The sequence below is a fragment of the Natator depressus genome, chromosome 27 (assembly GCF_965152275.1).
Source record: "Natator depressus isolate rNatDep1 chromosome 27, rNatDep2.hap1, whole genome shotgun sequence".
In the NCBI taxonomy this organism is placed as follows: domain Eukaryota; kingdom Metazoa; phylum Chordata; order Testudines; family Cheloniidae; genus Natator; species Natator depressus.
In genome coordinates this window covers 10,000,001-10,015,760 of record NC_134260.1, presented here as the reverse complement: position 1 = coordinate 10,015,760, position 15,760 = coordinate 10,000,001, and the positions used below count along the sequence as shown (strand labels likewise).

Below are 15,760 nucleotides of genomic sequence, written 5' to 3'. Positions count from 1 at the left end.
GCACCTCCCGATCAGCTGTTTCGTGGCATGCAGGAGGCTCTGGGGGCGGGGTGGAGCGAGGGCATAGCAGGCTCAGGGGAGGGGGCAGGAAGGGGTGGAGTGGGGGCAGGGCCTGTGGCAGAGCCAGGGGTGGAGCCATGAGCACCCCCTCGGGGCACATGGGAAGGTTGGCGCCTGTTGCTCCAGCCCCGGAATCGGTGCCTGTACGAGGAGCCGCATGTTAACATCTGAAGAGCCGCATGTGGCTCCGAGCCACAGGCTGGCCACCCCGGCCTTGGTATATTGCTGGATAATGTGGGTAACGCTCCCCTCTTTCCCATCCTCCCCCACCTGGGCCAGCGTGTCCCGAGCGACAGCAGTCCATGGGGGTTCAAATCCCTATTAGCAAGTTTGTATGATAAGCCCTCGATGGTGGGTCAGGGATTCAACCCAAGACTGCTAGAACTAAAATCGTGGGCCACTACTGCTTGACCGGAGCAGTCCAATGCCTTAGCTTGTTGGCAGTGTGGCCCAGATCCTCCCAGATATTTAGGCATTGAAGTCAATGGGACTTAGGTGACGATCAGGGCCAAACAGACTTACTTATTTACGTGGTGTAACTATGAGAAGGAAACAAACACCCTCGCTTGTTTTAATGCGAGTTATACTTGCTGCTTACGCTCTACCGTGTCTGGGGCTAGAGGACTTCAGGGCTGTCAGTCGGGCCCTGAAAGCTACTGGAGAAAGGATCTGGGGGGGTTCTTAATTTTAAAATGTAAGTCCTTTTATTTAAAAAGCGGCCCTCGAACCGATGGCTGAGACCAACCAGCCCTTCTGCGCCACTCCCACTAATTCATGTGTGTTTTGCTCGAAGTGAACACAGACAGCGAGACGGCCGTCGTCAATGTCACCTATTCAAACCGGGAGCAGACCAGACAGTAAGTGAAATTAATCTGCCCCTACGCCCCGTGCTCTTTTCAGGGTAACGAAGAAGGGAGTTGCTTTTGTCCAAACAGAAAGCCTTCCCCGTCCCGGCCCCGCCAGGATTTTGTAGAAAATGGAATGGCCAACCCCAAGCATTCAAAAATCAAGTGTTCGTCCCTCCCCCCACCCAAAATCATGAGTTTGGATTAAATATCATGAGCCTTTTTAAAACATTTGGGGTTCTTTTTCTTTGCCTTCTGGTCTCTGAGCCTTTAGGGGCACTCAGGTTAGGTTTTCAAGTTTTTCTATGCAATCACAATGGCTGAAAACTTACTTATTTGAAAGAAAGCTGAGATTCCTTACCTAATCACAGGACTCCAGGAGCTGGGGCTTTACAAATGTGCCAACGATTGTGAGAGTTAGCGCCTCTGAGAGAAAAATCTATGGTATGAATGAGTTTTAAATTGCCCCTGATGAAATGACAGCCAAACGCGACTTGATCATTTTGCACAAGGATGATTCCGATTCTGAATGGCTTGTTGATGTGATGTGAATTGGGATCTTGCAGCTGCACAGATTAAATTTCCCTTTTGCGACGGTACCACAAAGGTGTGTTCTGTCGAAAGCCCTAAAAGAGAGCGATTGATTCAGACCATTTTAAGTTTTGAGTTGAAACAGGAGGATTTCATAGATTTATAGTCCAGAAGGGATCTTTAGATCAGCCAGTCAGACCTCCTATATAACACAGGGCATAGAATGTCATCCGGTTACCCCTACGGTAAAGCCTACTAACTTGTGTCTGGCTAAAGGTCATCTTCCATAAATGCATCCAGTCGTGATCTGAAGACATCAAAAGATGGAGAATTGACCTCTTCCCTGGATAATTTGTTCCATTGGTTAATCTCCCTCCCTTTTCAAAATCTGTGCGTCATTTCTAAGTTGAATTTGCCTGGCTTTAACTTCCAGGTGCTAGTTCTTGTTACGCCGTTCTCCCCACTTTAGTACCTGATATTTTCTCCCCACAACGGTCCTTATAGGCTGTAATCGGGTCACTTCCTTATCTCCTTTTTGAGAATCCAAACAGTCTGAGCTCAGTAAATCTCCCGCTGTACAGCATTGAACATGTATAAGGAACCATACACATCTGGTACAGAGCCATTTATAGGGGACGTTTCACTAGGGTGAGCAGATAGTGAGTGTGAAAAATTGGGACACTTTTTTCGGGGTTTGGGGGGGGTGCATAGTTGCCTATATAAGACAAAGCCCCTAATATCGGGACGGTCCCAATAATATCAGGAAGTCTGATCATCCTACGTTTCACGGGGGTTGGAGTAGCAAAGACTTTTTGGATAAACTGGGGTTAAAATTAACTGGGTAAAGCGAGACACTTCCAGATGTTCCGATGTTTGAATGAGAGCTGGATAGACGGAGTTGTAGCATGGACGGTTCTTGCTTATGCTGGTAGTGCCATCTATTGGTAGCCTTGTGAACCTGCAGCCAGCTTTTAAAAAAAAAAAAAGAGAGAGAGAAAAATCGATTAAAAAGTAGGCCAGAATTCATCCTTGGGGCAGCTTTGGGGGGTGGGGGGGTTATACCAGGAATGAATCTGGCCCCTTTTTGTGTTTTCGTTCCATAACTTGGATTGATATAGTCCTCAAGCCAGAATGATCAATTTAAAGACCCCCCCACCCCCCATCCACTTACAAAGCCTGACTGCGCTGAGTTCTGGTGCCTTCTGTGGTGTTGGGGTCTGTGCCTTTCAGGGCTGAACTTTCCCAGACAGAGAGTCTGGGCAGGGGGCTATGAAGGTCGTATTGTTATGCCCAGACCATTGGAACCGGACGCTGGAATAAAGCGGCGCTTTTCCAAGCACCTTTTGCACTGAGTGATCTCTGAACATCACACCTGATGCAGCAGGGAATGAATGGCCAGGAGAGCCAGTGAAGAGACATAACCTGGGATATTCTCACTCTTTCTCTCTCTCTCTCTCTCTCTGCACCAGAGCGATCATGAAACTGAATGGGCACCAGCTGGAAAACCATGCACTGAAAGTCTCCTACATCCCCGACGAACAGTCCACGCAGGGGCCAGAGAATGGGCGGCGGGGTGGCTTTGGCACGCGGGGGGCCCCCAGGCAGGGCTCGCCCGTCGCTGCAGGAGCGCCCGTAAAGCAGCAGCCGGTGGACATCCCACTCCGACTCCTGGTGCCCACGCAGTACGTGGGGGCCATCATCGGCAAGGAGGGGGCCACCATCCGCAACATCACCAAGCAGACGCAGTCCAAGTGAGTCCTGCCTTCTCCTCCTGCCTGCCTGCTTCCCTGTCCATCCGTCTCCTGCCCCTAGTCTGAAAGGGCTGCTTTGCATGCTGTCGTGGGGGAGGAGTTCAGAGCACTGGCCGTGTGGGTGTAAGGGGTTGGATTTTTCATGGGGGGAGAAGAACTGGTATTATTAAGTTGTAAGAATTACCCCGGAGCCTCCAATCCTCCATTATCTCCACCCAGGCTGCATCTGTCTCATCCATCCCTTAGCAAATGGAGACAGAGACCAAACAGCTCTTCTCCTCCCTCTTCCCCCCCACTCCCACTCCCGCCACCCACCTACAGATGTGGGCTGTGCTGGCTTGAACCTTCCCATTTCTTTCCCCTCTCCTAGGACATCTGGTTGTAACTGGGGTCCCACCCTGCCCCTGCAGTGTTCTGAAACAGCCTGGGTCTCCCATTCAGAACCATAGATTTTTAAAGCCAGAAGGGCTCGTTAGATCATCGAGTCAGATCTCCTGTCTAGCGCGCGCTAAAGAATTTCACCAAGTTACTCCTGCACTGAGCGGGTTTGACTAAAGCATGTCTTCCATAAAGGCCTCCAGACTTGATCTGAAGACATCAAGAGATGGAGAATTTACCTCTTCCCTTGGTGGTTTTTTCCACCCTCCCTGGTTAAAAATCGGCGCCTTATATCTAAGTTGAATTTGCCTGGCTTTAACTTCCAGCCATTGGTTTCCATTATGCCTTTCTCCAAGACAGCTTTGGAGTCTAAGAATTCGAAGTCTAGATTCTGATCCGTACTGCCCCAAGCACTTGCTCCAGGTTAGCCTGTTATTGAGCGAACCCAGCACCATGCTGTTCTTGACCCAGTTCTGGGCCTCCCTCAAGAGAGGGCTCAGATTTGGAGAAAGATGAGCCTCGCTCGCAAACAGGGATTCAAGCCATTCGAAGGTCACAGAGCAGGATGCCCCGTGTGTGTGTGTGTTTCACTATTGTGTGTTTTGTGCCCATGCAGAATCGACGTGCACAGGAAGGAGAACGCGGGAGCAGCGGAGAAAGCCATCAGCATCCATTCCACCCCTGAGGGCTGCTCGGCGGCCTGCAAGATGATCTTGGAGATTATGCAGAAGGAGGCAAAAGACACCAAGACGTAAGGCTTTCAGCTTCCTCGCTGGGAAAGGCAGTTCCCAGCCTGATACCTCTCACACTTTAGATGTCAGTTTCTGTACGTTAGAAAACTAGCCCCGACAGGAGACCAAATGGGAGGTCTTGACTCCCCCCCACACGTGAAGTCCGTTCTGGACCTTGGAAACATGGGGCCTGATTGTGACTCCCTGATTCTGTGCTGGCAATGCAGCCAATGGGCTGCTCGAACATACCCAGCTGCTCCCTAAAGGATCTTACCCCATGGGCCTAGCAAGTCCCTACTTGGCCCCACCCACTCCCCACCTCTACCGTTAGGGGGGGGTTTCATTCCTTTTCCTCTTTCTCAAGAGCTGACGAGGTTCCCTTGAAGATCCTGGCCCATAATAACTTTGTGGGGCGGCTGATCGGCAAAGAGGGGCGGAACCTGAAGAAGGTGGAACAGGACACGGAGACGAAAATCACCATCTCGTCGTAAGTCTCTCTCTCTCTCCTCCTCCTGGAAACGTTCCCGAGCAGATCTTTTAGGCTGGGGGGTGGGTTAAAGGAGCCGAAGAGAGTTTGTCACCCAACTGTGACAGACTGCTGAGAACCAACCTCTGGTCCCTGGAACTCCAGTTAGTTTCCCTCGGAGATGGCCTGATTGAGGAAAGGAGGGGCTAATTACCAGATCAGCCTGGGCTGAGGAGAGCTAATTACCCCATTCACTGGGGCTGTGTCTAGACCCTTTCTGCAGCGTCCCGTCACTGTAGTGAATCCACGTCCTCGGGAGGTGGTGGCTCGGTCGATGGATGAATTCTTCCGGCGACCTAGTACTGCCTATGCCAGGAGTTAGGTCGGCTTCACTGTGTTGCTCAGGGGGATGGATTTTTCACACCCCTGGGCAATGTAGCTGGGTCGATCTAACTTTTAAGTGTAGACCTGGCCTGGCAGGGGAAGAGGAAACCAGGAAGGAACTGGGGGGGGGGAAGTGGGGGCTAGCAGGACCAGAGTAAGGGCAGTGTCCGGGTGGAGAGATCTCTCCCCTCTCTGGGGAGAAGGAGGTCGTGAAGCTGAATGACCCTGTCAGTAGAATTCTTGCATTCATATGGGAAGTGGGGTGAGCGCTATAAACAACGGCATGGCAATACCTACACACGGGAGCATCATTTGTGGGAGGGGGAACAGGAGTGGGGGCGCACACGCTGTTACACAGCTCTCATCGATTGGGACACCTGTTTGATTCAGGCCTCCTTAACTTCTCTTGAAGATCTGAGTCCCAAAGGGTTCATTTCTCTGCGCATGCAACTGTAGCCCACTGGTGCGCGTGTGTGTGTCACGCATCGCCCTCGGTACCGATCTGCAGAGGATGCGAGTCTGTGGCAGCCCCATCTGGGGAGCTGTGACTCTTAAGCTCATGCAGTAGCTGCTCCCGCTCTTAGCTTTGGAGGCCCCGGGTCAATCCCGGATGGCAGCTGCTGCATAAGGTGAGTCATGAAGCCCTGGCTGTTCAGATCTGCGCAGGGCCGCACAGGTATTGCTGTGCCGTGGCAGCAGCGAATCGGGGTTGCCGGTGGCACCCTCTCTCTCTCTGATGGCTCCCCCCGCTTCCAGTTTGCAGGATCTGACTCTCTACAACCCTGAAAGGACGATCACAGTGAAGGGCTCCATCGAGAACTGCTGCAAAGCCGAGCAGGAGATCATGAAGAAAGTGAGGGAAGCTTATGAAAATGACGTGGCTGCCATGAGCGTGAGTGTCAAAGAGGCCCCTTCCCGCCTTGGGACACCAAGGCTTGGTGTCTCTCTCCCCTGGCCGTGGAGCCGAGGAGCAGCCTGCCACTGGGGAGAAAACCGGGTGTGTGCACCGAGCAGTGCCGGCATGGGCCGCATGGGTGAGCCTGGCATGTCACCACCGTCTCTGCCAGCGGGGGTCTCCCAGGACGGCGGACAGTCTCCCAGCCGCCCCTGGCAGCTTGTTCCACTGCTGGACTGTCCCTACAGAGCGGGGCGGCCAAACGTACCGACCGCCCAAGCCGCACACAACAATTTGAGAGCCAGGGTGCGCCCGCAGGACTTGGAGCTTCAGCTGCACGGGGCACGCCTACATGGGCTCGGGGGGTCATGTGTCCCCTACCCAGATTTTTTCCGGGGTTTGCTGGCTCCACTCAGTCACATGGTGCAGCTGGGCGCCCTCCCTGCGTGGCTAAACAGCTGGGAGCTGCAGGGAGGGGACTGCTGCTCAAGCTGTTTAAATTTTTGTCCCCCCTCCCCCACACACACACTCTCAGCAGGCACCAGTTGTCTCTGGCAGTAGCCTCTAGCCCCACCACCCTGCTGCGGGGCAGAACCCCCGAGTGCCCCCCCACCCCCACCCCAGTCTAGTAGATAGAGAATGGGGGGGCTGCGGGAGCTGCACTTTATCTATAAAAGAGTCTGGCTACCCCTGCTATAGTGAGTCACCCAGCTGTGTTACCATCTGTTCCTGCTCTTTGGGGGTTGATGACCATTTAGTTCTCCAGAGTTCCCGGGTTCAGTCCCTGATGCCCACGACACCCCCTCCCCAGGGGCGCAGAGTAACACAGACAGCGTCTAGCCTGATGGGGCTCTGATCTCAGTTGGAGGCCACCGTAGTTGCTGCTGTGACCCCAATAACAATGTGCCTGTGTTTCCCTCCCCGTCTTATCCCTGTCTCTCCTTCTCTCAGCTACAGTCTCATCTGATCCCCGGCCTTAACCTGGCTGCTGTCGGACTCTTCCCGGCTTCTTCCAACGCGGTGCCACCTCCTCCAAGCAGCATCTCCGGGGCAGCTCCATATAACTCCTTCATGGTAGGCGGATGCCATGGTTGCTTGAATCAATCCCGCTTGTTTAGGGAGAGCGGCTCCTGGGCGGGGAACGGGGGAACGGGACTGGACGTACTCTGGCTTGCTGCTCAGATGATGATTCCTAAAGCCCTGTGTCTGTGATCCCGGCCTGGTTTTATTCTACACAGAGATGGGCTTGGGTTGTCTGGTTTTACATGCCCAGAATTTGGAGTGCTCCTATCTGAGACATGGGTTGAACTCCAGTCTCGTGGCTCTTGGGCATGCTGTAGCAGGCATGGACTCCCTTGTAGCTCGGGTGCCCGGTCTGGAGATCTCCTTCGAAAAGGGATGAAACTGGTATGTTTGGCCTCTGTGCTTTCCTTGTAACACGGCAAGTGGCTCCAGTTGGCTGCGGCACACCTGGGACGTGAGATGAAAGGCAGACCCCCCTCCCAAGAAGAGAACATGAAGGACTAGCAGCCACTGGTTCCCCGGGGCTCCCTGCAACCAGGGAAATGACTGTATGGATCCAGCTCTTACGAAGTGCAAATCGCGGGCTGAGTGTCTGTGATTGTGTCTCCCTCTAGTGGCGACTGACACAGACAAGAGCCCACTACCAATTCGTGGTTAGGTCTCCTCCCGGAAGGTGCTGTATGCTTTCAGCCCCTTGCAGGAGTAGACCCTCGCTGTTGAAGGTCCCAGGCTTGATCCCTGCTGTCACCTGGGGTGTCTGTCTGAAGTGAGCCCAAGCTGCAGACAGATGGTCCATGGATCCTGAGGACACGCACTGTCCATTTAGCAGCCCCGCTGGCTTTGTGCCCATTACGTTAGGCAGTTTGCTTTGTTTGGATCCGTCCAATTTAATTTGACCCTTAACGGTAATACTGAGCATTCTGCCCGCAGCCCCCAGAGCAAGAGACGGTGCACGTCTTCATCCCTGCTCAGGCAGTCGGCGCGATCATCGGCAAGAAAGGCCAGCACATTAAACAGCTCTCCCGATTTGCGAGCGCCTCCATCAAGGTAGCCTTCCCAAGGCGGCTTTGCGGTCGCCACATACGGTATTTCCCGTTAGTAAGTAAAATGCAACCGGCTGCAAGGAAGGCAGCCAGTGGTCCGGTGATCCTGATGAGCCCTTCTGACAGGTTAGCTCTGAGCAAACAACTGGACATACTTTCAGTGCTGGCGGGGGAAAAAAGCTGGCCCGGCAGCTCTGAAGGTTTCTCCCCGGACCAGATGCAGCACCACTATGTGCTTCCCCCAGCACACACGCTGCCTTCGTTTTCAGTCCCCACCGTCCATCCAGTCCTTGGCCTCGGCTGAGTCCCGCTGGCATGGTGGTGATTTCTGTGACGTGGACACTTTGTTGGCTGGGAGCTGGGCTGAGATCTGGCAAACTCGTTGCATGTAGATCTCTGGAGAGCCACTAGATGGCAATGGGTTGCCCTCTCTGTTCTTTGCCAGCCTATAGTAGCGGACCAAAGGCTTTGTGGCCAGAAGCAACCCAGTCCTGCCTGGCTTAAGTATAATTCCCAGCGATTTTTTTTTTCAGTTGACTGTCTCTGCTTGTCTCCCTTATGCCCCTTGAGCTGGATAACTCGGGAGGCGATTCAGTTTAGAACCCCACACCCCTCCCTCCCCAATCCTACTGTGATTTTATATCCGGGCGGAAATTCGCTAGCATGGCTCTCCCTGCGTGCTTGGTGTTCTCAAGACTGGGATCTCCCGCCATTTCATTTTGTTTAAAAGACTAGAATAACAATAGCAAGCTGGGCATGGGGCGGGGAGGAAACCACCTGCCCCCTAATGCTTTCCTCTCCTGTGTTAAAATTGTCTCCCTTCTCCCTTTCAGATCGCGCCACCCGAGACACCAGATTCCAAAGTGCGCATGGTTATAATCACTGGACCACCAGAAGCTCAGTTCAAGGTTCCTTCTTCCATTACTACGATCCCCATAGGCCTTGTCTGCATGAGAATTTTAGCCCAGGGGGTAGCTGCCTTGGTGCAGAACCTTAGTGCTCATGGGACTTTCACCAGTGCAGCTCTCCCCAGCTTGAAACACGTGTGCAAACCTGCACCCTAGGGGTGGGCAATAATACAGATTACTTAGACTAGAGTTTTCAAATAGGTTAAGGGCTTGTTACAATGAGGACTGTGATCAAGTGTTCTCCATGTCCACTGATGGTAAGACAAGAAGTAATGGGCTTAATCTGCAGCAAGGGAGATTTAGGTTAGATATTAAGAAAAACTTTCTCATGATAAGGGTGGTTAAGCACTGGAAGAGGTAACCTAGGGCGGCTGTGGAACCCCCATCACTGGAAGTTTCTAAGAACACGCTGGACAGACACCAGTCAGGGATGGTTTAGGTTCACTTGGTCCTGCCTCAGCTCAGGGGGCTGGACTAGATGACCGCTCAAGGTCCCTTCCAGCTACATTCCTATGACTATGTAAAAACAGGTAAGAAGTCTGGGTGGGCATGCATCCTGGGATTGGCATTCCTGAGTGTAGTGTTGCTCCCTCTCTTACATGGGCACCCATCACCATTGTATTTGGGCAGCTTAGTATTTTGTTTCTTAAGGCCTTTTTTTAAAATGCCCCTTAAAGCAGTGGTTTTCAGCCATTTCCTTACCGGGATCCCATTTTCTTTAGTGGGAGCCCCCTCCCATGGAAGCCCCTCAACACCTATTTGCCCACCCAGTTGAGAACCCCCAGCCTTAGAGAGCTGCATGACTGTATCAACAGGGCTAATCTCCCAGTTACTGTTCTAGCAATAGTGCAACCAGATCTCAGGTTGGTCTGGCCCCATCAATAACTTTGTGCCCCGAGACCAGAGGGAAAAAAATCCCCAGGAGAAGTACTACCTTGGATCCAGAGATCACAAGCAGAGTTTAACGACTTTCCCCAACCCCTCTCACAGGCACAAGGACGAATTTACGGCAAACTCAAGGAGGAAAACTTTTTTGGGCCTAAAGAAGAAGTAAAGCTGGAGACGCACATTAGGGTCCCTGCTTCAGCCGCAGGGCGCGTTATCGGCAAAGGAGGCAAAACTGTAAGTGAAAGCAAGGAGAAAGAGAGAATCAGGGAGACAGGGTTAGGAGCCTGGTTCATCCCCAGCTGTGGAAGCTTTTGAAGACTGGCTATCATGGCTAGGAAGCAGTCACTGCGGGAGGAGAGGAGGGGATGCTGTGAGGCAGATCTGGGTCAAGACTATTGCTTGGAGGGGTTTTTTTCTGGTGCTTCTGTTTCCCAGCTCCTCTGCTGACCTGGCAGGGGATTGCTCTCCTCCCTTGGCCCACATACCAGTGTGGAAGGGAGGAGGGTCAGGTCAGGAGCAAGGAAGAAACAGCTCGTAACCCACAGGACAGGATGGAGCAAGGGCCGGGCCACAGAGGAGACGGGGCTATCTCAAGATCCAAGGTTCAATTGCTGCTCCCCTGGACAAGTATCAAAGCAGAGAGGAGGCCGTCGGCGAAGGCAGCCTGTGAGCATCCTTGATTTCACAAGCTAGGCCTGGTTACTGTCCTCCTGTGAGGTGGGCAGCTCTCACACACTCTGAGCTCCATGCAAAGCCCAGCATGGTGGGTGGGAGTGATTTTTTAAAAATGATTATAATTTTTTTGCCAGCTGTAGAAATGCAAAATCTGGGGGGCAGGTTTTTGGTTTTTAAATTCTTCTTCCTGAAATGGTGCAGTAACCGGGTGGGCTCTGCCGCTTTCCTGTAGGTCAACGAACTGCAGAACCTGACGGCAGCAGAGGTGGTGGTGCCGCGGGACCAGACGCCTGATGAGAACGAGCAAGTCATTGTAAAAATCATTGGACACTTCTATGCCAGCCAGGTACGGAGACTGGAATCTCTCCCTGTGCAGGGCTTGTGCTGGGAGGGACGAGGGGAAGAGGAGAGAACATAGGAGGCAGATGGGAACTTGTAAACTTGCATCCACCATCACTGAGGGGAGAGGACAGGGTAGTCTGTGGTCCTACAATTGGAGAGACCTACCACCAGCAGAGAGAACCCCTGAGCCTCAAGAGAGGCTAAGCCCAGAAGAGACAAGTTCCTAAAGAAATGAATTGATATTAGTTATGAACTTTGCACGACCCCCGAGTTCTCATTTTTTCTCTGCCACTAACTCCCTGTGGGACCGTGAGCAGGTTGCGTCCCCACTCTGTGCCTCAGTTTCCCCATCTGTAAAACAGAGATAATGGAACCTAGCTCCAGAGTTTTTTGAGGCTTAGCTCAGTAATGGTTGTAAAGTGCTTTGGAGATCCTCCGCTAGAAGGCGCCAAAGAAAGGGCGAGAATTTTTACTAGACTTGTTTATTTAATATTGTATTAGGAGAGGCCCCAGAGGGTCCGATCACGATCGAGGCCCCCTTCTGCCGAGCACTGTGCAACCAATGGGCTGGACATGGTCTCAGCCCCAAAGAGCTAGCGCAGAGCCTGCACCCACTCCCGAACCCCAACCCCCTGTCCCAGCCCAGTGAAAGTGTGTTAGGGTGAGGGAGAGCGAGCGGTGGGGGGGTGGAGTGAGCGAGGCAGGGCCTCAGGGAAGGGGCAGGGTAGATCCTGGGTTGCCCTTAAATTCAAAAAGTGATCTTGGGCATACGGTTGGAGACCACTGGATTAAAGTATATTACGTTCCAAACTGCAACCACAACAAACACACACACACACACACTCTCTCTCTCTCTCTCTCTCTCTCTCTCCTGCTGTACAACTATAGCAGCCAGGATCACCGCCCCATTGTGCTAGGTGCTGTACAGACGTAGAGTGAGAGACAGTCCCTGCTCTGCCCCAGAACTTAGTCTAAATCAGGGGTTCTCAGACTTCATGGTACCAGGACCCCCTTCTGACAACAAAAATTACGACATGACCCCAGGCGGGGGGACTGACGCCTGAGCCCTGACACCCAGGGCTGAAGCCCTCGGGCTTCGGCCCCGGGCGGTGGGTTTTGGGCTTAGGCTTCAGCCCTGGGCCCCAGCAAGTCTAATGCCAACCCTGATGACTCCATTAAAATGGGGTCGTGACCCACTTTGGGGTCCTGACTCACAGTTTGAGAACCACTGGTCTAAATAGATAAAAGGTGGGGCGGAGAGCAATGTAGTGCACTGAGGCAGGTCTTCGAATGCCCAGTCCCGCCCTCTGAGCACTCGACCACACTGCCTATTGCTAACTCCGCCCCGGCTCCTCTTCTCCCAGATGGCGCAGCGCAAGATACGCGATATCCTGGCCCAGGTGAAACAGCAGCATCAGAAGGGACAGAGCGGCCAGACGCAAGCGCGGCGGAAATAAGAGCGGCTAGCGTGCAACGACTGTGACAAAAAGTGGAAAACGAATGAATCGATGCCGGGCTTAAGAGTGGCTGGGAATCAGTTACCGTAGACAGACGATGATTTTTCATGACCAGATTGAGATTAAAAGGCAGTTTGATTGGCTTCCAAGGCAGATGCCTACATTTAAAAAAAAAAGAAAAAGAAAAAAAAAAACTTGATCAATTAGCTAAACAATCTCTAGGCCGCAAAGGCTGCTTAAATGAGGCAACATGTGCTGTGGTGTGTCACCCCCCCAACACCCTCTTGCTGCTGTGATTGGCCAGCGCCTAGCAACGGAGGTTCCACCATCCCTTGCCACAGCGCTGCAGTGAATCTAGCGCGTAGCAATTAAAATTGGAAACAGTCCGTCCCCCTCCCGCCACCCTGCACTGCAGCAGATGCAACCTAGATGCTCATTTAAGTTGACTTTTGCGGGCCAGTCCAGGGTGCTGCTTTCTGGCCATCACGTTACACGTAGAAATCAGACTGATTTAAAAAAAAAAAAAAAAAAAGGAAAAAAAATAATCCTAGAGCAAAGTAACTTTTCTTAGTGCTGATTTTAGAAATTCCAGCAGATAGGATGGTTCCTACTCTCCTACTCCCATTCACAATAAAATCCAGTGTGGGTGAAGGTCTTAGAACAAAATGGACTTGGATAACACGGGAACCCTGCACTTAGAATATCTGAGAACGTGATGGAGGAGAGAAAACTCTTCCATTGTGTATCAAACTCAGTGCAATGACTTTGCAAAGCCTTATAAGACAGGAGAGCAGCTATTTTTTCCAGGATGTATGTTTGTTTGTTTGTTTGTTTTTGGTTTTTTTTTTTTAAATTAAGCCTATGAAATGATTGCAGAATTGGGGAGAAATGCCAAGGCTAACCTAGCACAGGCAAACCTAAACAGTAACCTTTCTGGGTGATCAGCACTGGAAAGAACCAGGCATGATGCCCCATCCTACCAAGCGACACTATTCACAAGAATGAAATCACCTGAGGTCCCTCCCTCTTTTAAACAATGAACCCCCGCCCCCCAAAAAAAATTGCTTTGTAGGAAATATGATTAAACCTTCCTCTATTTAATAATCATCTTATTTTTTTAAAAAAAGACTAAGGCCAGGATTTTTAACCAACCCTGAGAGTGTCAGGTGTTCAACTGAAGGCAGGGCTTCACACCTCAAGAGAGGCCAAAAACTGGAAGCTCCTACAGAAATGAATGGACAGGCTCACGCCTGGGAGGCAGTACTGTCTAGTGGATAGATCGCCGCACTAAGACAGGACACTTGTATTCTATTCCAGCAGTTCTCAACCAGGGGTCCGGGGCTCTCTAGGGGGCAGCAATCAGGTTTCAGGGGTCCGCCAAGCAGGTTTCAGGGGTCCGCCAAGCAGGGCCAGCGTTAGACTTGCTGGGGCCCAGGGTGGAAAGCCAAAGTCCCACCACATGGGGCAGAAGCCTGGTGCCCTGAGCCCCACCACTTGGGGCTGAAGCCGAAGCCTGAGCAACTTAGCTTCATGGGGCCCCCTGTGCCCTGCTTGCTACACCCTAACACGAGCCTTGGATTTCATATGCAGAAAACCAGTTGTTGTGGCACAGGTGGGCCATAGAGTTTTTATAGCATGTTGAGGGGGCCTAGAAAGAAAAAGGGTGAGAACCCCTGTTCTGTTCCCCACTCTGCCAGTAGCCTGGTGGGTGTTCTTGGGGAAGTGTTTGTGCCTCAGTTTCCCCATCTACAAATGGGGATAATGATGCTCACCTCCTCTTGTAAATGCTTTGACATCTACTGCTGATAAAATCTAGGTATTAGTATTATTATCATCAGGCACCTGCTCACCTCACTGCAGACAGCAGGCATCCCACGGGATTTGAGCACCCAGTTCCTACTGGCCTCTGAAAATTGCAGCCTAAACAGAAAAGGATAGAATCTTTGAAAACACCCAGGGAAGGTTTAGCAGCTAACTAGGAACAAGGATCCCAATTCAAATAAACTCTCCTGGGGTTATTTGTCTTTTACGTTTCCCTTTATTCTCTCTAGGTGGTGGGGGAATTCCTGAAATTCAGCACATTTAAACAAAAATAAAAATGTAAACCCGCAAGCAAAACTTTTCTGCAGTAAAAAATACCTTGTTTTCATGAGACAAAACCAAATATATACGTCAAAAGAATGTAATATGGTTACTGAATCCAGTCACTCTTATGTGGATTTTTATATTTTAAATATATTTTAATGATTTTTATATGAGTATTTGGAAGGGACAGTAACTGCTGTGATGGCATCTTAGACACAGGGCAAGGTCTCGTCTTCCCTAGGCATGGATCCCTCAAGCTGGCTTAGCTGAAGGCAGCCCCTGACGTGCTGCTTTACCCTTCACCCATACAGCATTGAACCAGCTGGGATAGGCAGCCTTCAGGCCCAATCCTGCACCATTGAGGTCAGGTGGAAGTGACTTCAAGAGAAGCAGGAGGATTTATAGGGGTCAGCTCCTGCTCTCCGTGACTCCAGGGTAAATCCAGAGAAGCTCCATGGAAGTCTGTTGTTTAACTCAAGGTCTACAACTCTGCGCTCCGTAATGCCGGTGTAAAAGCAGAGTTAATTCCACGGGAGTCAGCGGGCCTGGCATTCCGTTGCCTTAGGCCCTTGTGCAATCGCATCAATGCGGCCGCTCTGACCTGGTAGCGTTTTACACCGATTCTGCCCTGACGTAAGAGTCTTCATGAAGTGCAGGGCAGTGGAGAATTGGGAGAAGCGGAGTATAACTGAGAACACCCTCTGCCTGTGTAGCCAGAGGATGGGTGGGATATTGGAATTCAGTGATCTATCTAGGCTCTGAGAAGCGAGCCGGGAACCACCCTTGCGTTGATTTGTTTTTGTAGGGGAGACCAGACCTTTTGTTCTGCCGGTGCATTCCTTTGTACATCTTGCTTAGGTTACAGCCACACTGTAATCAGAGGTGTGACTGCAGCATGGGTTGGTGCGCCCACGCTAGCTTCAATCTAGCTAGCACAGCTAAAAATAGCAGTGAGATTCAGTGGCACAGGCTAGCAATGCAAGTACGTACCAAGGGTGACCACACTGAAGTCCACGGCCCCCTATCTTCATTGCTCTTTTTCATCATGCTAGCTAGATCGATGCTAGCCCAGGTCTGGCTACATAAGCTGCTATCGCATACGGTAGACGTAGCCTGAGTTATGACCGTCTTTGAATTTGGATTACGCAGCTGCAGGGATGCTTGCTAGCTTTGATAAAGGGAACATACAAGCAGTTACTGTCCTTTAAACATTGCAACAACAAGATGTGGGGAAAGTCAGGTATTGCTGTGTGTTTTAGCAACAAGGAGAAAAAAAAAAGGTAAGAAAAGAAAAGAAA

General features: G+C 51.5%; 1 protein-coding gene across 1 annotated transcript in view; it reads left to right on the top strand.

Moving 5' to 3' along the window:
• Positions 1 to 12,922, top strand: part of LOC141978619 (insulin-like growth factor 2 mRNA-binding protein 1) — a 53,364-nt gene extending 40,442 nt beyond the window's left edge. The window contains exons 5-15 of the mRNA XM_074940836.1: positions 854 to 917; positions 2,906 to 3,187; positions 4,182 to 4,316; positions 4,661 to 4,783; positions 5,903 to 6,038; positions 6,993 to 7,115; positions 7,995 to 8,111; positions 8,941 to 9,015; positions 10,006 to 10,137; positions 10,811 to 10,924; positions 12,285 to 12,922. Of these exons, the coding sequence (XP_074796937.1) occupies positions 854 to 917; positions 2,906 to 3,187; positions 4,182 to 4,316; positions 4,661 to 4,783; positions 5,903 to 6,038; positions 6,993 to 7,115; positions 7,995 to 8,111; positions 8,941 to 9,015; positions 10,006 to 10,137; positions 10,811 to 10,924; positions 12,285 to 12,377 (1,394 nt within the window). The 3' untranslated portion in view covers positions 12,378 to 12,922. The remainder of the gene's footprint in view (positions 1 to 853; positions 918 to 2,905; positions 3,188 to 4,181; positions 4,317 to 4,660; positions 4,784 to 5,902; positions 6,039 to 6,992; positions 7,116 to 7,994; positions 8,112 to 8,940; positions 9,016 to 10,005; positions 10,138 to 10,810; positions 10,925 to 12,284) is intronic.
• The last annotated feature ends 2,838 nt before the right edge of the window (positions 12,923 to 15,760 follow it).